General features: G+C 43.9%; 5 protein-coding genes across 5 annotated transcripts in view; 3 read left to right on the top strand and 2 right to left on the bottom strand.

Annotated features, from left to right (window-relative positions):
* Nucleotides 1-4,199, bottom strand: part of LOC108051546 (ETS-like protein pointed) — a 60,752-nt gene extending 56,553 nt beyond the window's left edge. The window contains exon 1 of the mRNA XM_017133677.2: nucleotides 3,470-4,199. The gene's annotated coding sequence lies outside the window, so the exon portion shown is untranslated. The remainder of the gene's footprint in view (nucleotides 1-3,469) is intronic.
* Nucleotides 4,200-7,601: 3,402 nt separating this feature from the next.
* Nucleotides 7,602-14,870, top strand: LOC108051554 (DNA polymerase epsilon catalytic subunit 1). The gene is made up of 4 exons (XM_017133688.2): nucleotides 7,602-7,729; nucleotides 7,793-7,919; nucleotides 7,982-14,193; nucleotides 14,252-14,870. Exons 1-4 carry the CDS (start codon nucleotides 7,659-7,661, stop codon nucleotides 14,553-14,555), a joined length of 6,714 nt encoding a protein of 2,237 aa, XP_016989177.2. The 5' UTR covers nucleotides 7,602-7,658; the 3' UTR covers nucleotides 14,556-14,870.
* A 115-nt stretch (nucleotides 14,871-14,985) lies between these two features.
* On the bottom strand, nucleotides 14,986-15,819 carry LOC108051555 (ATP synthase-coupling factor 6, mitochondrial). Its single transcript, XM_017133689.1, has 3 exons — nucleotides 15,711-15,819; nucleotides 15,364-15,515; nucleotides 14,986-15,299 (listed from the first exon to the last, which is right to left on the bottom strand). The coding sequence occupies exons 2-3, from the start codon at nucleotides 15,513-15,515 to the stop codon at nucleotides 15,131-15,133; spliced, it is 321 nt and encodes a 106-aa protein (XP_016989178.1). The 5' UTR covers nucleotides 15,711-15,819; the 3' UTR covers nucleotides 14,986-15,130.
* A 248-nt stretch (nucleotides 15,820-16,067) lies between these two features.
* LOC108051557 (protein SEC13 homolog) lies at nucleotides 16,068-17,985 on the top strand. The gene is made up of 2 exons (XM_017133692.2): nucleotides 16,068-16,466; nucleotides 17,100-17,985. The coding sequence occupies exons 1-2, from the start codon at nucleotides 16,180-16,182 to the stop codon at nucleotides 17,890-17,892; spliced, it is 1,080 nt and encodes a 359-aa protein (XP_016989181.1). The 5' UTR covers nucleotides 16,068-16,179; the 3' UTR covers nucleotides 17,893-17,985.
* Nucleotides 17,986-18,701: 716 nt separating this feature from the next.
* LOC108051558 (40S ribosomal protein S3) lies at nucleotides 18,702-19,879 on the top strand. The gene is made up of 2 exons (XM_017133693.2): nucleotides 18,702-18,805; nucleotides 19,056-19,879. Exons 1-2 carry the CDS (start codon nucleotides 18,770-18,772, stop codon nucleotides 19,758-19,760), a joined length of 741 nt encoding a protein of 246 aa, XP_016989182.1. The 5' UTR covers nucleotides 18,702-18,769; the 3' UTR covers nucleotides 19,761-19,879.
* Nucleotides 19,880-21,595: the final 1,716 nt, after the last annotated feature.

Below are 21,595 nucleotides of genomic sequence, written 5' to 3'. Positions count from 1 at the left end.
TGACTAAACGAAGGTTTTAACACACTTCCTTATTTTATTAGGGTCCTAATCGATTTTGGAATCAAACGTGAGTTATAATTATATGGATAAGGTTACATTTTATCTTTGTTATATTATTTTAAATACAATTGTATTACTTTTTTTAAGAACCAAAGATCTAAGAATTAATTCAAAAAACCTATAATATTCCCTTGAACGGACGACTGATAGTCAATCTGCGGTCGAAGGAAGAATACCCCTTTTCCTAGGGCAACATCACCATGAAAACTGTTGCATAAATTTCAGCTTTTGCTTTTGCGAAATCAATTTCGATTTGATTTGCTGATTTTTGTCCGTGGTCGTTGCTGACCAACTGAAACGCCCCAGCTGGGCACAGTTATATATGCACGTCCACAAAAAAAAGATATAAATATATTTTTGTGTATACGGATCAAGTGAGTGCACTAAAAACGAATTTAAGTTAATCAACATTTAAATGCATAATAAAATCAGCGACTGCAGCCGCGAAATGCTCTGCGCGCTCCACAAAAAGTTGATTTATTTTGCACCACTTAGTTTTGCTACCCGCCCCAGTGCAATCAATTCAATGTAGAACAGCAATAACAGAAACCGCAACATTACTAAATCTGCACACAAACTATATGCATTTTCAGTTGTGGATATATATAGATTGAGACTGCATATGATTTTGAATATGGCAATACTAAGTGCACTTTTCACACGAAAATAATTTATTGACGCATAAAAGTGGCCAAGATAATTGGCAACTTTTGGCAAGTCTAATTGATTTTATGGTTTGCAAAAAGAAAAGAAGAATTTTCTAGAACTCGTAGGAAATGTATTATAACAAAGTTTTTGAATCCAGGAAAAAAATTGTGAATGAATATTTATAAAGAGTTAATGTAGTTTTATTTAAATAAAATATCAAAAATATTTTTAAACAGGGGAAAAGAAATAATAAAAGCTCTAAAAATATCCTTAAAAAATGAATATGCTTATTACCTAAATAAAAAATCTAAGATAATCTCAGTAAACACCTTCAAGTGAATGGTTCGGGGAATCACATCTTTGGCCCCTAAGTGTAGGAGATTAAATTTGCAAATATTTAGTTAATCAATTAAACATAACTTGACGTTTATTCTTATCGATCCGAAATATTTCCATGCGAATTCCCCGTGTTGTTGTGGGTTTTAAAAAATCATTCTTATCAATGTAAATTCCCCATTTACCTATGGAGGAGAGAACTCAGTTCACAAAAGACTGGAAACCAAATGGAAATAATTAATGAGTTTAAGAGTGGCACTCGATTAAATAGTGAGTTCGATTTGCAAACATTCCGAGTGCTGGCAGAGCACCAGAAATCATTCGGCAGGGTGCCAAAAAAGAGTCGCGCAATCGCCAAACTATCTGAACACAAACCTTATCGCCCAGACACGTAGATAACCGAAAAAACAAAGAGAGAAAGGGGCGACAACAAAAAACCACACGAATCGAAAATCGGAGCATATGTTTTCCTTGGAAAAGAGCAAATTTTGGGAGGGCCGGAGTAAGTGGACCAAACGAGTATGTCTGGAGTCCGAGTTTAAGTCTAGAGAAGAGTCTGTGCACAGCAGATGCTTCAAGAACAGATTGTAAACGAATATGATCTTTCGATATGGTGCACACTCCTCGGCCAGACGACGACACCAACAACAACACTAAAGGCAAGAGCAACAGCAACAAATAGGGGTGCAATTTTTCGGTGTGTACGTAACGGTAGAATACATATTTAGTCGCTGTTCTTTTCTTTCCCAGCGACTGGCCCTTTCTTCTTCTTCGCTGGAAAGAAGGGATCTCCGATCCGCCGATGATGATCCTCGGGATGCCTGCCTGTGCACATGTGTTCTATCTTTCGCAGTCGTCCTTCTGCAAGTGTGTGCGTGGAGTATCGGAGTATTGGAGTATCTGTGTGCTGTCTTGTCATGGGATCGATCTTGATCTTGGCCTGTCTGCAGCAGGTTGATACTTTTAGCATCGGTACGGGCGCAGAATCCGAGTTTAACGTGGCATGGGGCAACGAACCAGCCCGAAGATCCACTGAACTGTAATTGTCTGTGGGTATTTATGGAAAAGGATCTTGAACTGGTCTTTTACAAAGAGGGAGAGAGTGGTAGAAAAAGAGAGAGCGGGGAGAGAACTGAGATCAATTATGATCCATCGATCGTCGCACATCAAATTATCAATTATGGCAATTATTTGTTATCATTCCCATGGGTATTTTGTTGCAACTTAAGATTGTTATTTATATGTTGCCTTAAGGATCTTCCTGTTTTCCGGAAAGCTTAAGAAAATAGGAAAGACGTGAACCAAACTCTGTTTAACGATCTTCTCCCATTGAATGATCTATTGCAAACATAAAAATGCGTTAATCTTATAGTATATTAAGGATCGAATGGTTTAAGCGAATCCCATCTCTAAACCATTTAATTAGATTTAAACAATCCTTAAATCCCTTTTCTTGTAATAATTACTTTGATTTAAATCCCATATCAAATAATCCTTTTTAACCTTTTCAGGTAACTAAAAGTATAGACAGGAAAATCCCAATTATGGGTTGTTAAAAACCCCTTTTGGATTTTCCCCGCTCAAAGGTCAAAAGAGTAGCGCTCCCGTATCTTTTTATTGATACTTAATTGTCTAATGCGATCGTTGTTCTACATTCTTGGCCCTAACCAAAGAGTTCACACATTCTCGATTACAGAACTCTTTGGATCGATGGCCCGAAACGCGATTAAGGGGCAGCGAAGCTCATTTGCGGCACCGGAAGCTGTAAAAGGAACAGTAGTAATTTCGATCGTGTTCCCACAAGGGTTGTGGAAGTGCCCCACACAGGCGGATAACACACACACTCAGCTAACTAGCTTGGCTATGAAGAGGTAGAAAACCAATTCAAATTCTGTTGGCCAACAACGAGTTTATAGAGGCAGCAATCCTGAATCGAGGCAAGATCGGCAGATCGCTCGGTAGCCAAACCAGTTTTTTCCTAGATTCATTCAAGAAAGCAGGCAACACCAACACAGAAAGGGTTTACATACACTCGGAATAAAAGTCCAAAGTACCCAAGCTTAAAATAGTAGATGCATTTAAATAAAGAAAGGGTTTGCCAAGTAAAATATAAATATTTGACCACAATTTCAGATCAACATGAATTTACGAATTCAACGAAAGAACCAGTTGGTATGCGGTAGCATACAAGACAATTTGTTTAAGAAAATAATTTTTCAATAACTAATAGTTATAGATTTCCTTAGTTAGTTATTAATGTAAGAAATATATTTCTAAAAACTAGCTGATTTTGGGCATAAAATGTGACTTAAAATAGATTAAAGATTTCCAAAATTTATCTCGATATTTATTCCAAGTGTAGAGAAAATAACAAAAACTAATACTTGAACTACTGTTTTTCAACACTTCACTTCACTTTTCTTACCGGTGCGGGGCAATAAAATAGCGCCCCTCGAGAACGGGAAGGCGGGGGCTTCTGGGTTCTTGATTTTAGGGTTCTGGATTCTGGATTCCGTCTTTCGGTTGGGTTTTTATTAGGGTATCCAAATTAATTACAGCTTCAAATTAGGCGCACAATCTTGATGAAGTCGGGAGCACCGATAACTATCTCTCGCGCGCTCTCTCTATCTCTCTCTCACTCTGTAGTACACTAAGGTATATATGTTTTAACCCTCCGGTGGGATCAGCAGGTTGATTAGGGGGAGAGAGAGGGATTACGTGCCGGGACAAAGACAAAACCGAAAGGAACAACTCGAGAAGAGAGACGGGATCGGTTTTAGCTCGGCTTATACTTATAAGACGCGAAACGAAACAAACCGAAAAATAAAAGGCCGACAGATCGCACACACACAATCAAACACTCAGGCACACACGCGATGTTTGAGGAGATTTTTGTGGTTTTATGATGGATTTTGTATATAGATTTTGTTTTCCTCTGGTTCTTAACCTTTTTTTTGCTAGATTTTCTGTTTTAGCCTTAATCGTGCGCGCTCAGACTTTTAAGATTTTGCTATTGCACTCACTCACTTTTGTTTTTGCTTGGCTTGCAAAGTATTTAGTATTTGCTTATTTATTTATTTGAATGAATAAATTCAAATCACATTTACCGTTGCGTACTGCACGCTGCCCGAAGGAGAGTGAAACGAGTGGAAAGAGAGCCAAAAACAGACTAACCAGACAAAACAGACTAACCCAAGGCGGCAACAGGCGGCAGCGACGCTGACGTCGGCGCAGACGCAGCGTCGACGTCGACGCCGACGCAATTGTGGGTCGCTCTCTTTCTGTTTTTTCTTTGCTCTCCCAACTGATAACACCGCAGAATATCACAAATAATAATGAAAATCGAGAGTTATTCCATTCCAATATGCTTGTTGTTATAAATATTATTCACTGCTTTATTTGTCAGCAGAGATCACTGAAAAAACGCAAATGGCAATGGCGTGGGCGATAACCTCTCACTCTCTATCGCTCTATCCCACTCTCACTCCCACCAGAGCGTGCATCATGAGCGCAAAAAAAAGAAAAATCAGAATTACATATTTTGAGCAGCAAAAACAAAGTGTTGCTGCGACAAAAAAATAGCAACAAATTAAAAAAAAATCTGCTTGCTCAGAACTGTGTGTAAATGCGAATGTGTAAGTGAGCATGTGTGGGTGCGTGTGCGGGCGATCGTTTTTAGCAAACATTTAAACAGTGTCCAAAAAGTCAAGAATAATTAAATATTCAAAAGGGGGTGCCAAAAAAGCAATTATGTAAATGGATGTTTGTAAGGGTCCGAACCCAAAAATTTATACACTGAAGAAATCCAATTTGTATAATAGGTACCTTTATTTATTTATTTCGTTTAATTCAGAGATTTAATAAGTGATCATGACTAAATTAGTTTAGGTATGCTAACTAAATTACATATGCAGATAAATAGCTTTTGATAAACAAAAATATGGTGTGATGGTTATTTTGGCTCTGGAAATTTCTCAAATAATGTCGATGTCCAAGATTCTAAGAAGCACTATCTATATGAAGTTGGTATATATTTAAATAAATTTAAGGAACAACCAAATAAGAATTCAATTTCGAATTAATTGCAATATTGTGAAAAAGCAAGAGCTTAAGAAAAAATTCCTTTAGGCACACCCCTGAATATAAGTCCACTTGATGGTGATATTTTCCCACCGTGGCCATGACAACCACTGTGCATTCGAAAGCCTCTCTTTCCCTCAAACCAAAAACAAAACAGGTTTATGTGTGCGGACAGTGTGTGCAAAAGAGAAGGAGAGAACCTGTGACTGCGGTGTTTTTTGTATTCTGGCAACGCATTTCGCATAAATTACAAATTACAAAGCATAAATGCAAGTGCAGGGGCGGCAGCAACCACCAGCTGCACCCAGGAAAAGGGCAATAAGATTCGGGATACCGATACCCGATTCCATTCCCGATTTTCCTGGCCAAGGGACCCCAAAAAACCAGCCTTGCATAACGACACACGTGCAACAACAATATGGCTGATTGTCAACCTCTGCTGCAATTTAATTGCTGCAGCTAAGGTAAAGTTAAATAAAAAAGGGCGACAAGTGCTGCAGAGAATTAAAATCTCAATGAGCGCATGCGCACAGCTCTCTCTCTCTCTTACGCTCTTTTGCGCTGCATTTTTACAACTCGTGTAGGATTTTTATGAATGAATGCGCTGGTATGCGTGCATGATTCCAAAGCAGCGGAGAACTAGACAAAATGCAGATTGAAAAAGCGCATAGAACACACATGGCCAACAGGCCAACTCAAGTGGTCAGCAGCTGCCTTCTAAGTGACAACAAAGCATCCATTTAATGCCCATTACATATAATAATAGGAATAGAAATGCTCAAAAAAACCATAAAAGAAATTTGACTTTTCCATCTGCCAAATTTCAATTTGGCATACCTCTAAAAATCTGCATTTAAATTTGTCGCTTTATCGGTGATCAAATTTTTGACCCATTTTCATGTTAGTTATTTTTAAGTATTCCGATGACTTGTAAAAAGGGCACCACCAACTGGACTTCTAGAGTCCATAACTTTACCAAATTTCAACCGATTTCAAAGTGACATACCTCTAAAGACTTGTGGTTCGATTCTCAAAAAATCTGCATTAAAATTTTTTATTAAAATTTTGACCATATAGTTATTTTAAGTTTTCCGATACTTAAAAAGGGCACACCAACGGACTTAAATTCCATAAGTTTACCAAATTCAACCGATTTCAAGTGACATACCTCAAAGACTTGGTTCGATTAAAAATCGCATAAATTCGCATTATCGTTGATCAAATTTTTGACCCATTTTCATGTTCGTCATTTTTGAGTTTTGCGATCACTTGTAAAAAGGGCACCACCAACTGGACTTCCAAATTCCGTAAGTTTACCAAATTTCAATCGATTTCAAAGTGACATACCTCTAAAGACTTGTGGTTCGATTCTCAAAAAATCTGCATTAAAATTTGTCGCATTATCGTTGATCAAATTTTTGACCCATTTTCATGTTCGTCATTTTTGAGTTTTGCGATCACTTGTAAAAAGGGCACCACCAACTGGACTTCCAAATTTCAAAGTTTACCAAATTTCAACCGATTTCAAAGTGACATCTCTAAAGACTTGTGTTCGATTCTCAAAAACATTCAAATTTCGCTTTATGTTGATCAAATTTTAGACCCATTTTCATGTTAGTTATTTTTAAGTTTTCCGATGACTTGTAAAAAGGGCACCACCAACTGGACTTCCAAATTCCATAAGTTTACCAAATTTCAATCGATTTCAAAGTGACATACCTCTAAAGACTTGTGGTTCGATTCTCAAAAAATCTGCATTCAAATTTGTCGCATTATGGGTGATCAAATTTTAGACCCATTTTCATGTTAGTTATTTTTAAGTTTTCCGATGACTTGTAAAAAGGGTACCACCAACTGGACTTCCAAATTTCATAAGTTTACCAAATTTCAACCGATTTCAAAGTGACATTCCTCTAAAGACTTGTGGTTCGATTCTCAAAAAATCTGCATTCAAATTTTCCGCATTATCGTTGATTAAATTTTTGGCCCATTTTCATGTTAGTCATTTTTGAGTTTTCCGATCACTTGTAAAAAGGGCACCACCAACTGGATTTCTAGAGTCCATAACTTTACCAAATTTCAACCGATTTCAAAGTGACATACCTCTAAAGACTTGTGGTTCGATTCTCAAAAAATCTGCATTCAAATTTGTCGCATTATCGTTGATCAAATTTTTGACCCATTATTGAATCCAAACTTTACCAAACTTAACCCAATTCACAGTTTAAGTCTTGCACTTAAAAAAAAATTCCAATTATTTACAAACAGTTAAAAAAATGTTTGTCTTAATGTCTATTGTTTAACAAAAGGTGATAGTTCCGGAAGTTCGTGTTTTTTCCTCACTAAGCTTGATTCTATGGATATATTTAAAAAAATGCATATTGGCGCCAATCATCCATATATTCCAGTGTTAGGCAACCACTGCCTGTAGGTATTTCTCACAACGCGTTAGCATATTTCTGGGACTTTGCAGATTTTTGGCGGCAAATAGTTATTTACATTTATATTATTTATTTTTGCCAAACAGAACGGAAATGGCAGACTTCGGCAAAGGAAAAGTGCTGCAGAATACGGGTAAATTCGTGAGCGAAAACCGAACAGAAGGGTGAGTTTAGAGATTACTAGAAAGTCGAGATATATAAGGTTTTATTCCTGATCTTGTCTTTAGGGACGACTTCTTCAATGAGGCTGGCTATCGTCAATCCCGGGAAAACGACAAAATCGACTCGAAATATGGCTTCGATCGGGTCAAGGATAGTCAGGAGCGGACGGGCTACCTCATCAACATGCACTCGGTGAGTTGGGAATCCTATAAAATCTCGAAGATCATGTTAAATAATAGTTTTTCCCCCTGCAGAACGAGGTATTGGATGAGGATAGAAGACTCATCGCAGCTCTTGATCTCTTTTTCATCCAAATGGATGGTTCCCGCTTCAAATGCACGGTGGCCTATCAGCCGTATTTGCTCGTCCGTCCGGAGGATAATATGCAACTGGAAGTGTCTCGTTTCCTGGGTCGCAAGTATTCCGGGCAGATTTCTAGCCTGGAGCACATCAGCAAAGAGGATCTGGATCTGCCGAATCATCTTTCTGGCTTACAGCAGCAGTACATAAAGCTATCCTTCCTGAATCAAACAGCCATGACCAAAGTTAGGAGGGAACTAATGGCCGCCGTGAGGAGAAACCAGGAGCGCCAGAAATCAAACACCTACTACATGCAAATGCTGGCCACCTCGTTGGCCCAATCCTCTGCAGGTTTCGAGGACGCCACAATGGCCAAAAGGCAGCAGGATTACATGGACTGCATTGTGGACATAAGGGAGCACGATGTTCCCTACCACGTGAGAGTATCCATAGATCTGCGCATTTTCTGCGGTCAATGGTATAATATCAGATGCAGAAGCGGCGTGGAACTGCCCGTCATTACCTGTCGACCGGATATCCTGGACAGACCCGAACCTGTGGTCCTGGCCTTCGACATAGAAACCACAAAGTTGCCCCTCAAGTTTCCCGATGCCCAAACGGATCAGGTTATGATGATCTCCTACATGATCGATGGCCAGGGCTATCTTATAACCAATCGGGAGATTATCTCTTCGAATGTGGATGACTTCGAGTACACCCCCAAGCCGGAATTCGAGGGTAACTTTATAGTTTTCAACGAGGAGAACGAGATGCACTTGCTCCAACGCTTTTTCGATCACATCATGGAGGTGCGACCACACATTATAGTGACATACAATGGTGATTTCTTCGACTGGCCCTTTGTGGAGACCCGTGCTGCAGTCTACGATCTGGATATGAAGCAAGAGATTGGCTTCTCCAAGTTTCGGGAAGGTAACTACCTGAGTCGTCCTTCTATACACATGGATTGCTTGTGCTGGGTGAAGAGAGATTCCTATTTGCCGGTTGGATCTCAAGGCTTAAAGGCAGTGGCCAAGGCTAAATTGCGTTACGATCCCGTGGAACTGGATCCGGAGGACATGTGCCGTATGGCCGTGGAGCAGCCCCAAGTACTGGCCAATTACTCTGTCTCAGATGCCGTGGCCACTTACTATCTGTATATGAAGTATGTGCATCCGTTTATCTTCGCTTTGAACACAATTATTCCCATGGAACCGGATGAGATCCTGAGAAAGGGTTCCGGCACCCTGTGCGAGACTTTGCTGATGGTGGAGGCCTATCATGCCCAGATTGTGTACCCCAATAAGCATCAGACCGAGCTGAACAAACTCTCCAACGAGGGACACGTCCTGGATTCGGAAACCTATGTTGGTGGCCATGTAGAAGCCTTGGAATCGGGTGTATTTCGGGCGGATATACCCTGCCGATTTCGTCTGGATCCTGCGATGGTTAAGCAACTCCAAGAGCAGGTGGATGCAGTCCTACGCCATGCCATCGAAGTGGAGGAGGGAATTCCCCTGGAGAAGGTCTTAAACCTGGATGAAGTACGCCAGGAGATTGTGCAGGGATTACAGGGCCTGCACGATATACCCAATCGCTTGGAGCAGCCTGTCATCTACCATTTGGATGTGGGTGCCATGTACCCCAACATTATCCTGACCAATCGCCTGCAGCCTTCGGCCATGGTTAGTGATTTGGATTGCGCTGCCTGCGACTTCAACAAGCCGGGAGTTCGGTGCAAACGCTCCATGGATTGGTTGTGGCGAGGTGAAATGTTGCCCGCCTCGAGGAACGAGTTCCAGCGCATCCAACAGCAGCTTGAAACGGAGAAGTTTCCATCTCTCTTCCCCGGAGGACCGCAACGCGCCTTTCACGAGCTCTCCAAAGAAGATCAGGCGGCGTACGAGAAGAAACGACTCACGGATTATTGCCGTAAGGCCTACAAGAAGACCAAGTTGACCAAACTGGAGACCCGTAACTCCACCATCTGCCAGAAGGAAAACAGCTTCTATGTGGACACGGTAAGAGCGTTCCGAGATCGTCGGTACGAGTACAAAGGCCTCACGAAAGTGGCGAAGGCATCGGTAAATGCTGCTGTGGCTTCCGGAGATGCGGCTGAGATCAAGGCAGCGAAGGGCAGGGAAGTGCTCTACGATTCCCTGCAGTTGGCCCACAAGTGCATCCTGAACTCCTTCTACGGCTATGTGATGAGGAGGGGAGCCCGCTGGCACTCCATGCCCATGGCGGGCATTGTGTGCCTCACTGGCTCAAATATCATCACCAAAGCCAGGGAAATCATCGAGCGAGTGGGACGTCCCTTGGAGCTGGATACTGATGGTATATGGTGTATATTACCTGGATCCTTTCCGCAGGAGTTTACCATACAAACGAGCCATGAGAAGAAAAAGAAGATCAATATTTCCTATCCAAATGCCGTGCTGAATACCATGGTCAAAGATCATTTCACCAACGATCAGTACCACGAGTTGAGGAAGGACAAGGAGGACAACCTTCCCAAGTATGACATACGCGATGAGAACTCAATTTTCTTCGAAGTGGATGGACCCTACTTGGCCATGGTTTTACCCGCTGCCAAAGAAGAGGGGAAAAAGCTGAAGAAAAGATATGCTGTCTTTAATTTCGATGGTTCATTGGCTGAGCTCAAAGGATTCGAGGTGAAGCGACGTGGTGAATTGCAGCTGATTAAGAATTTCCAGAGTTCTGTTTTCGAAGCTTTCCTAGCGGGCAGCACCCTTGAAGAGTGCTACGCATCTGTGGCCAAGGTGGCGGATTACTGGCTGGATGTCCTTTACAGCAAAGGATCCAATCTGCCGGACTCTGAACTCTTTGAACTGATTTCGGAGAACAAAAGCATGTCCAAGAAGTTGGAGGAGTATGGCGCCCAGAAGAGTACCTCTATATCCACAGCCAAACGATTGGCTGAGTTTCTGGGCGAGCAGATGGTCAAGGATGCGGGCCTGGCCTGCAAGTATATCATCTCTAAGAAACCCGAAGGAGCTCCGGTCACCGAGAGAGCCATTCCCTTAGCCATTTTCCAATCGGAACCGAGTGTGAGGCGCCATCACCTGCGTCGCTGGCTTAAGGATAACACCATGGGCGATGCGGACATTCGAGATGTCCTCGATTGGAACTACTACATAGAGAGATTGGGTGGCACCATCCAGAAGATTATCACCATCCCGGCTGCGCTGCAGGGATTGGCAAATCCTGTGCCCAGGGTGCAGCATCCAGATTGGTTGCACAAGAAAATGCTGGAAAAGAATGATGTGCTGAAGCAGCGTCGCATCAACGAGATGTTCACCAGCAGACCCAAGCCGAAACCTTTGGCTACCGAGGAGGATAAGCTGGCGGATATGGAGGATTTGGCTGGCAGAGATGGCGGAGAGGATGCTGCAGGTCGTCCCATGGTCACGAAAAGAAAGCGGGTTCAGCTGGACGAGAATGAAGAGGAAGAGCAGGCGCAACCCCAGGCCACCACTTGGCGTCAGGCTCTGGGCGCACCACCAGCCATAGGAGATACCAGGAAAACCATTGTGGAGTGGGTGAAATTCCAGAAGAAGAAATGGAAATGGCAGCAGGATCAGCGACAGCGGAATCGCCAGGCCAGCAAGCGAACCCGCAGCGACGATCCTCCAGTTGTGAGGGCCACAGGACCCACTGCTACCTTGGGTGGCTTCCTGAGACGAGCACAACGCACGTTGTTAGATCAACCCTGGCAGATTCTGCAGCTGGTGCCCATCGATGATCTGGGACACTTTACCGTTTGGGCTTTGATCGGCGAAGAGCTGCACAGGATCAAGTTGACAGTGCCGAGGATATTCTATGTGAATCAACGTAGTGCTGCTCCCCCGGAGGAGGGTCAATTGTGGCGCAAGGTCAACCGAGTCTTACCTCGATCCAGACCGGTTTTTAACCTCTACAGATATAGTGTGCCAGAGCAGCTTTTCCGCGATAATTCCCTGGGAATGCTGGCCGATCTGGCCACGCCCGATATCGAGGGCATCTACGAGACTCAGATGACTCTGGAGTTCCGGGCCCTCATGGACATGGGCTGCATTTGTGGCGTGCAACGGGAAGAGGCACGCCGCTTGGCCCAACTGGCTACCAAGGATCTGGAGACCTTCAGCATCGAGCAGCTGGAGCAGCGTCCCCAGACCCAGGTGAAGTATCTGGCGAGTGCCAACAACCGGATGCGCAAGATCTACCTGTACCAGCACAACACGCCAACGGCCAAGAAGGAGATCTGGTCACTGATTCTGATGCCCAGCAAGAAGGGCTACATCTTCGCCTTGGACACGGTGCGCGCCAATCAGATGCCCAACATGCGGCAGCTGTATACCGCAGAGCGTTTGGCCTTGCTCAAGAATTTGACAGCCGAGGAGCAGGCCAAGATTCCCGTAGAGGATTACACCTTTGAGGTTATCATAGAGGTGGATGTAAAGCAAATTTACCGGCACATCCAGCGGGCTCTGACCACCTACAAGCAGGAGCACCAGGGACCCACCATTCTGTGCCTGCAAACGGCCCTGGAGGCGCGAAAGCTCAGCCTGGCTATGCCCATCCTGCTGGAGTTCCCCCAGGCCCAGATCCACATCTCCGATGATGCTAGTTTGCTGTCTGGCTTGGATTGGCAGCGTCAGGGTTCCAGAGCAGTTGTCCGTCACTTCCTGAATCTGAATAATGTGCTTGATTTGATGCTGGATCAGTGTCGCTATTTCCATGTGCCCATTGGCAATATGCCGCCCGATACGGTGCTATTTGGAGCGGATTTGTTCTTCGCCCGGCTGCTGCAGCGGCACAACTTTGTGCTTTGGTGGTCGGCGAGTACGAGGCCGGATTTGGGTGGCCGGGAAGCGGATGACAGCCGTCTGTTGGCGGAATTTGAGGAGAGCATTAGTGTGGTGCAGAACAAAGCCGGTTTCTATCCGGATGTTTGCGTGGAACTGGCACTCGACAGTCTGGCGGTGAGTGCTCTGCTGCAATCTACGAGGATTCAGGAGATGGAAGGTGCCTCCTCTGCCATTACCTTTGATGTGATGCCGCAGGCCTCGCTGGAGGAGATGATCGGCACAGTTCCGGCTGCCACATTGCCGAGCTATGATGAAACGGCCCTCTGCTCGGCTGCCTTCCGTGTGATGCGGTCCATGGTGAATGGTTGGTTGCGGGAGGTGTCCATCAATAGGAACATCTTCTCCGACTTCCAGATCGTCCACTTCTATCGATGGGTCCGCTCTAGCAATGCCTTACTGTATGATCCTGCTCTGAGAAGATCCCTTAACAATCTGATGAGGAAAATGTTCCTGCGCATTATAGCGGAGTTTAAGAGATTGGGCGCCACCATTGTTTATGCGGACTTTAACAGGATCATTTTGAGTTCCGGCAAGAAAACCGTCTCCGATGCCCTGGGCTATGTCGATTACATTGTGCAGAGTTTGAGGAACAAGGAGATGTTCCACTCAATCCAGCTGAGCTTTGAACAGTGCTGGAACTTTATGCTCTGGATGGATCAGGCTAATTTCTCTGGAATAAGGGGAAAACTTCCAAAGGGAATTGATGAGACAGTGTCCTCCATAGTTTCCACTACCATGCGGCGAGATCCGGAGGACAACGAAGACGGGGAGGAGGATGAAGAAGAGGATATGGAAAATCGAGATCCAGTTGAAAGCAACGAACCGGAGCAGGATCAGGAGGAAGAGCTCTCCCTGGAGCTCAATTGGACCATTAGCGAGCAACTGCCCGATGAAAACGAGTGCCGGGAGAAGTTTGAGTCCCTCTTAACCTTGTTCATGCAATCCCTGGCTGAAAGGAAGACCACGGAGCAGGCCATCCGGGACATATCGCACTGCGCCTTTGACTTCATCCTCAAGCTGCACAAGAACTATGGCAAGGGCAAGCCCAGTCCGGGACTTGAGCTGATCCGCACCCTGATTAAGGCGCTGAGTGTAGACAAAACGCTGGCGGAGCAGATCAACGAGCTGCGGAGGAATATGCTGCGCCTGGTGGGGATCGGTGAGTTCTCGGACATGGCCGAGTGGGAGGATCCCTGCGACAGCCACATTATCAACGAGGTCATCTGCAAGGCATGCAATCACTGCAGGGATCTGGATCTCTGCAAGGACAAGCACCGCGCCATGAAGGATGGAGTGTGAGTATAGGAACCTTGATATCTAATTTAATTTAATTAATTATGTTAACCCTTTCAGACCCGTTTGGCTTTGTGCCCAGTGCTATGTGGCCTATGATAACGAGGAGATCGAGATGCGTATGCTGGATGCCCTGCAGCGCAAGATGATGTCCTATGTGCTGCAGGATCTGCGCTGCTCGCGCTGCAGCGAGATTAAGCGCGAAAACCTCGCCGAGTTTTGCACCTGCGCCGGCAACTTTGTTCCCCTCATCAGCGGCAAAGACATCCAAACCCTTCTAGGAACGTTTAGCAAGGTGGCCATCAACCATAAGATGCAGTTGCTTCAGCAGACAGTCCATCAGGCACTGAACACACCGCGTTAAGTGGATGTTGTGCTATTTGTTTGTTATTTGTAGATTGTAGGACTCGTTTATAAGTTTTGCTGCTAAATATATATGGTTAACGAAATTAAAATTATTTATGGTTGTATGATATGATATAATGAAGAAATTTTGTTTAGTTTAGCTGAATTTGTATCTTGATTCAGCTTTCTTTAGGAATTAAGTTTTATGATCAATTATTACTTTTTGGGCTTTGAGGATTTTTTTCTTTTCATTTAGATCATTGATTAAAAAGGAAGATCAAGATCATAAAAACCATAAATGATTACAGCGATACAAACACTTTTTTCAGTTTTTATAGCCACTCTGTACAGAATTAATTCATTCCGAGATGACGAAGTGATGAAAAAACGATGAGATATGATTGTGAGGTATAACACTGCATAATTCCTTGAAATTCACACACTTTAAATGGTTTTTACAAACGTTTCGCTTGTCGTTTTCCCGATTTTATTGGTTGTTGTTGACGTATATTGCCCGCGGTTTTGTAGACGCACATACGAAATCAGCAGCAGAACTTAAAGCAATTAGACTAAGTCATAGGCGAGGTTCGATCTTTACTGGGCGCCCTGGCTAATGGGGTCAACCTTGACCTCGGGGAACTTGAATTCGGGGAACTTCAGCATGTCGGTCTTGCCATCGCTTCCAAACTGCTTGGCCACACGGTCCAGTTCGGTCTTAAGCTCTTTCTCAATTTGGGGATTGGAGTCCACCAGCTTGCCGCCACTGTGGAAACAAAAAATAGTGATTACTTTTTGGTCATTACCAGGATTTGGGCCCCAAAACTCACGCGCTCTTCTGCTTGTACTCGCGCACTTTGTCCAGGAACAGCTGCTGGATGGGATCGGAGGCCTTGTTCAAGGCGGGGGCGACGATTCCGAAGTTACGACGGGCCTCGGTGCGCAGGACGCGCACGCCATTCAGCAGGGATTGCGACAGCATCTGGAAATAATGGAACTTTGTTAAAATTGCATATTTCGGCTTCCCTCATATGTAACCTTAAAAAGGTTATGTAATACGAGTTGTTGTTTTGCGGGTTTGTGGATTGTTTCGAAGCTGATTTTGCATGCAGGTCCCACAATTCTTCTGTCCACACTCTCTGAATTATTTTGATTTTATTTAAACTGTTATTTTCACCTTATTTTCCTTAGCAAATGCAAACTTTCGTGCGGAAAAGTCTCAATTGTCGGTTCACAATGGCAGCTGACGTTAGGGATGGTCACGTGACCGATTATTGGAATACTACTCGAGCACGAAAGGCTAAGTATCAAATTGGCGATCCTTGCGATAAAACATTTAAATAAAAAAAATGTTTTTAAAATTTATTTAAGACAACAAAACAAACTGTACATAAATCAGTAGAGCTTCGCTGTTTATATTGGTTATACTTTTTTTAAAATAAATATCACGAGAAATGGCCATCGCTAGCTCCGAAAGACCAAGTCCGTCAATAATACCGACTCCGAAAAAAATGTTTAGCCAACTGACGCTATCCTTGCTTGGTCACACTGCTCGTCCAGGTTCCACGTCAAGCGCCGGAAAAAAAACACGACAACTTGCATTTATTTAATTTATCTGGCGACCGGACGAACGGAATTCGAGCAAGATGGTGAGCCTGGTGCAGGAGATCGACACCGAGCACGAGGACATGGTCCACCACGCGGCGCTGGACTTCTACGGCCTGCTGCTGGCCACCTGCTCCTCGGACGGCAGCGTCCGCATCTTCCACTCGCGCAAGAACAACAAGGCGCTGGCGGAGCTTAAAGGACACCAAGGACCCGTGTGGCAGGTGGCATGGGCCCATCCCAAGTTCGGCAACATCCTGGCCTCGTGCTCCTACGACCGCAAGGTGATCGTCTGGAAGTCCACAACGCCCAGGGATTGGATTAAGCTGTAAGTAAACGCACACAGGCACGGGCACACCCATACAAACAAGGGAGTAGATTGTAGGAGGATCGGCTTTAGAATACCCATTAATCAAAATCTTTCATGTCTTGTAGTTCTGAAAAGCAAGAAGTATATAATCAACAATGTTTACGATTCATTGGATTCAGTTTTAAAATAATTTCTTTAATGGCATTCAAAAGCAAATCCATTTTGCATTTGAAAATTTGATAAATGTTGTAAAATCTTGAAAAATAAAGAACACAAAAAATTAGATAGAAGGACTAGTAATTAGTATTACCTTGTTTTTAAAAATGTGGCATATAAAGTAATACTAAAGCTATAAAAATATGTATTTATTGATTAACAATTAAAAAAACATTGAGGGATTCCCAAAATTTATATATCACATTAGTAGATTCAACTATGAATCTTCTTCTTGTTGGAATATTAAATATATTTTCCTCATTTAAAAGTTTTTTTATCACCTCAAACTACCTTTGGAGCCCCAGAGAACAGGGTACCAAAAGAGCACACACCCACACTTGCCTAAACATAAACTACATATGTCATTTATATGTTTGGACTCTTGTTATCACTAAAAGTCTGCCACATCTAACCGTTGCGCTTGCCACATTTCAGCTATGAATACAGCAACCACGACTCGTCGGTGAACTCGGTGGATTTCGCCCCATCGGAGTACGGATTGGTGCTGGCTTGTGCCAGTTCGGATGGCTCCATTTCGGTGCTCACCTGCAACACGGAGTACGGTGTGTGGGACGCCAAGAAGATACCGAATGCCCACACCATCGGAGTGAATGCCATCTCGTGGTGCCCGGCACAGGCTCCGGATCCGGCATTTGACCAGCGGGTAACCTCGCGATCGACGGCCGTGAAACGCCTGGTGAGCGGTGGATGCGATAATCTGGTGAAGATCTGGCGCGAGGACAACGACCGCTGGGTGGAGGAGCAGCGCCTGGAGGCGCACTCCGATTGGGTGCGCGATGTGGCCTGGGCGCCGTCGATCGGTCTGCCACGATCGCAGATTGCCACGGCTTCGCAGGATCGCCATGTGATCGTGTGGAGCAGCAACTCAGATCTGACACAGTGGACTTCGAGTGTGTTGCACACATTCGATGATGCCGTGTGGAGCATCTCGTGGTCCACCACCGGCAATATTCTGGCCGTCACTGGTGGGGATAATAATGTCACGCTGTGGAAGGAGAACACCGAAGGCCAGTGGATCCGCATCAACTACGAGTCTGGCACGGCCATCCAGTCCAAGCAGCCCTCGCACCTTCCCCATTCCCACTCCCAGCAGCAGCAGCAGGCGCCTCAGCAGCAGCAGCACCAGCAGCAGGCGCCTTCCCATCCTGGTCCATCTTCGGACTCGGAGCACAGCTCGAACCTGTCCAACTCGCAGCTCTCCAACTGAGCAATCCCGTGAAGAAGTGCTAAAGTCGTGGTCAGAAGTGTTATCTTACAAATATATGCTATACTAAATACAAAATAATGTTCCCCCTATAAACTCTGTTTTTTTTTAAACATTATTTTTTGAAATTGGAGCTATACCTCTAGAAGTTTAAACTTAATTTTGCTTTTAATAAGATGTTTTTTATGATTAAAATTTTGGAAAAATGTCTGCACTGACTTGATTATTCTATTTTTTTGAGACGATTTGTTTTTTCAAGACTAAAATAGCTTAGAATGCGCAAGGGAAAAGAATATAAATTATTTTTAAAACAGTTTTTTAAAAGTGTATTCAAAATATTTTTAATTGTTGGCAACGTCTTAGCTAAGTTATGCTCCCCACATGGCGTTGCCACATCGTTACTCCGTAAAAACATCGATAGACATGAGAAATTTCCACCTCCTGATATCGATTTGCGTTAATGGTACTTAAAAATAAAAGTTGGTAAAAAAAAGTCATTCCTTTTATTATTTAGTTGTTGGTAAGTGATTAAAAATGATTAATTTCAATACTAAGCCGTGCAACTAAATTATTAAAAAATTTGTTGGGTTCATAACACGTTTAATACCATTAAGTATGAGTATTTTTTATTATTTATTAATGTATAACAAAAACTCAATGAGACAATAATTTCATAGTTTTGGGATTACTGAAAATATACATCAGGCAGAATGTGAAAATATATGCCAGTGGAATTAAGCTATAATTGAATGGTATTTCTTGATACTAAACAGTCTATAATGGTATTTAAATTTGGGCCGGACGGTATTTTTTATTGTTATCGGCCCGGTCACACTATTTCTTTCTTTTCTGCGCACCACGTTTCCGATTCGACGTCAAAATGAATGCGACCCTTCCGATTTCCAAGAAACGCAAGGTAATTGGATGAAAATGTCCCAGGAATACGTTCAGGATACATTCCTGGTGTCGCCCGTTTGTTGTTTCCCCGGGGTTGTGTGAAAAAGCGGTCCGGAAAGTGCAAAAACCCAAAAGGTTCGGAGATAACCTCAAAGCGGGTGGGCGTCCGAGAAATTTTGAAGCTCAACAACGCGTGGTGAAACAACAACAATGAGGCGGTACACGGCTTATGGATTTTTGGTAATAATGGTTCTCGTTTTACCCCATAGTTCGTTTCCGATGGCATCTTCAAGGCCGAGTTGAACGAGTTCCTGACTCGCGAACTGGCCGAGGATGGTTACTCCGGCGTGGAGGTGCGTGTGACCCCGTCCCGCACTGAGATCATCATCATGGCCACCAAGACCCAGCAGGTGCTGGGAGAGAAGGGCCGTCGCATCCGGGAGCTGACCGCCATGGTGCAGAAGCGTTTCAACTTCGAGACCGGACGGATTGAGCTGTACGCCGAGAAGGTGGCCACTCGCGGCCTGTGCGCCATTGCCCAGGCTGAGTCGCTGAGGTACAAACTCACCGGAGGACTGGCCGTCCGCAGGGCTTGCTATGGTGTGCTCCGTTTCATTATGGAGTCCGGAGCCAAGGGCTGCGAGGTCGTCGTGTCCGGCAAACTGCGTGGTCAGCGTGCCAAGTCCATGAAGTTCGTCGATGGTCTGATGATCCACTCTGGAGATCCGTGCAACGACTACGTCGAGACCGCCACTCGTCACGTTCTGCTGCGCCAGGGAGTGCTCGGCATCAAGGTCAAGATCATGCTGCCCTACGATCCCAAGAACAAGATTGGGCCCAAGAAGCCACTGCCCGACAACGTGTCCGTCGTGGAGCCCAAGGAGGAGAAGATCTACGAGACGCCCGAGACCGAGTACAAGATCCCGCCGCCCAGCAAGCCACTGGACGATCTGTCCGAGGCGAAAGTTTTGTAAACCTAGTTTTACTGTTCATCCAATGAGCGACTAGCTGAAGGAGTTGCCCTCAAATACAACAAAACAACAGAAACAAAACAAAAACCCATAATTCAATAAACACAACCAATAAGTAATAACCTGGAGGAGCACCCAGTGCGGATCTCATTTGTGCAGTGCAGTGTAGAGTGCGAGGGTTGGCCCAAAAGTTGCCACTGTTCGGTGTCCAAAGTCTGATGTCTGATGTAGACCCGTTTTTAAGATTAAAGGAGGCATAAAGGTTAAACAGCTTGGCAGCTTTGAAGCTTTCATAATATAACTGTTTCTTTTGCAAATAATGTTTTAATCGTATTGATGACAACTATGTAATATATTAGCAAATTTTTTTTGTTTTATACTGTTTTAGCAAGAAAGCATTTAGTCCAAATCGAGCTAAGGGTCAAATATCCATATTGCATAAATTGAGATATTTTCGTTTCCTATATACAGATCACTGTTTTTGGAAATTTATAAAAATCAAACAAATATATTTGTATGTTGTCATTGGATAGATTTTTTCAATTTATTAACTCGAAAGCGAATTCAAATATACATTTTAATCAAATTTTGTAGTAAAGAGCGGGCCACTTTGGCATTATTTTAATTATTTAAAACTAAATTGTATATGAATTTTCAATTTTTCAACCAATAGGGTATTTAAATTTTGCCTTGCCGAACTTGATTTCATTGCATGTTTCGCTTTGCTTCGCAGCATTTTATTTCCATTTCTTGTGAAGCGGAAATCAGCGATTAAAACGGCTCACATTTTGTCCAGTTGCCTGCTGATTTATGAGGCTGTCCTTCGGGCAACATGAGTGTCCGGTGTGTGTCTGCGATTTTCTGGGACCGCTGATAGCCCGGTCCTCTTATTTATCATGTTGATATGTTTATTTCCCAGCTGGCACAGTGACACGGCCCCGGGCAATTGCAGCGTGAAAATCAACAATCGTTCAATTTATCAAGAGAAAGAGATTTTTTTATTTTTTTTTTTTTGCACAGAGAGTTCGTGCCCGTTTGGAACGGGCTGAAATCGCAGCTGCAGCACACGATCCTCGATCCCGATGACAAATGGCCACATGCAACACTCCTCCTCGCCCAGATGGAGGTGGAGCAATTTTAGGAGGAGGAACAGGCGGCTTGTCTCGGCGGCATCACGCATCAAGTTGCGATTTGCGCCATAAATCTAAATTAGCTGGCTCGTAGGAGAGCCGTGCCGCGGTTCCTGGTTGGCAATAGGCTCCTCCACTTGCCCCAATCAATTAGGTGCACATAAAAGCAGACGAAACAAATTTCCAGGCCATCTGCTGCGACTGTGAGAAATTTTTCCTAGTTGCAATTGTTCTGGCCATTGTTGTTATTGCGATGTTGTTGCGGTTCATTTCAACGCTGGCATAATTCATAAAGAACCTTTTAAACACGACTTTGAACGTATGATTTCAACACAATTTGTAAATAAATTAGATCGTGATTATGGCAACATCAATATCGCCAGCAACATCAACATCAGCAGCAGCCACAGCAGCAACAGCATCCCCGCAGCAGCAACATTATTAACCGGCCAATGTCTGGCATGTGTGGCTGCCATAGCTCTCCTACTAACTATATATTATAATGGCCCAAACAACAAAGCGAAACCAAAACAAAAACTCGACAATTGCCGTCAACAAGTCTGCAATGTCGGCAGCAATGTGTTGCTGGTGTTGCTAGTCCATGTTGCTGTTGTGCGCCAGAGTGCAACATGCATATTGTCTGTCGGCTGCGCAGGTTCATAACTCGCCTGTCAGCTGCCAGCCTGAGTTCTGACATAGCCAGCTAAA

Source organism: Drosophila rhopaloa, unplaced genomic scaffold (genome assembly GCF_018152115.1).
Source record: "Drosophila rhopaloa isolate 14029-0021.01 unplaced genomic scaffold, ASM1815211v1 contig_178, whole genome shotgun sequence".
NCBI classification, from domain to species: Eukaryota; Metazoa; Arthropoda; class Insecta; order Diptera; family Drosophilidae; genus Drosophila; species Drosophila rhopaloa.
This window is presented reverse-complemented; position numbering and strand designations above follow the sequence as displayed.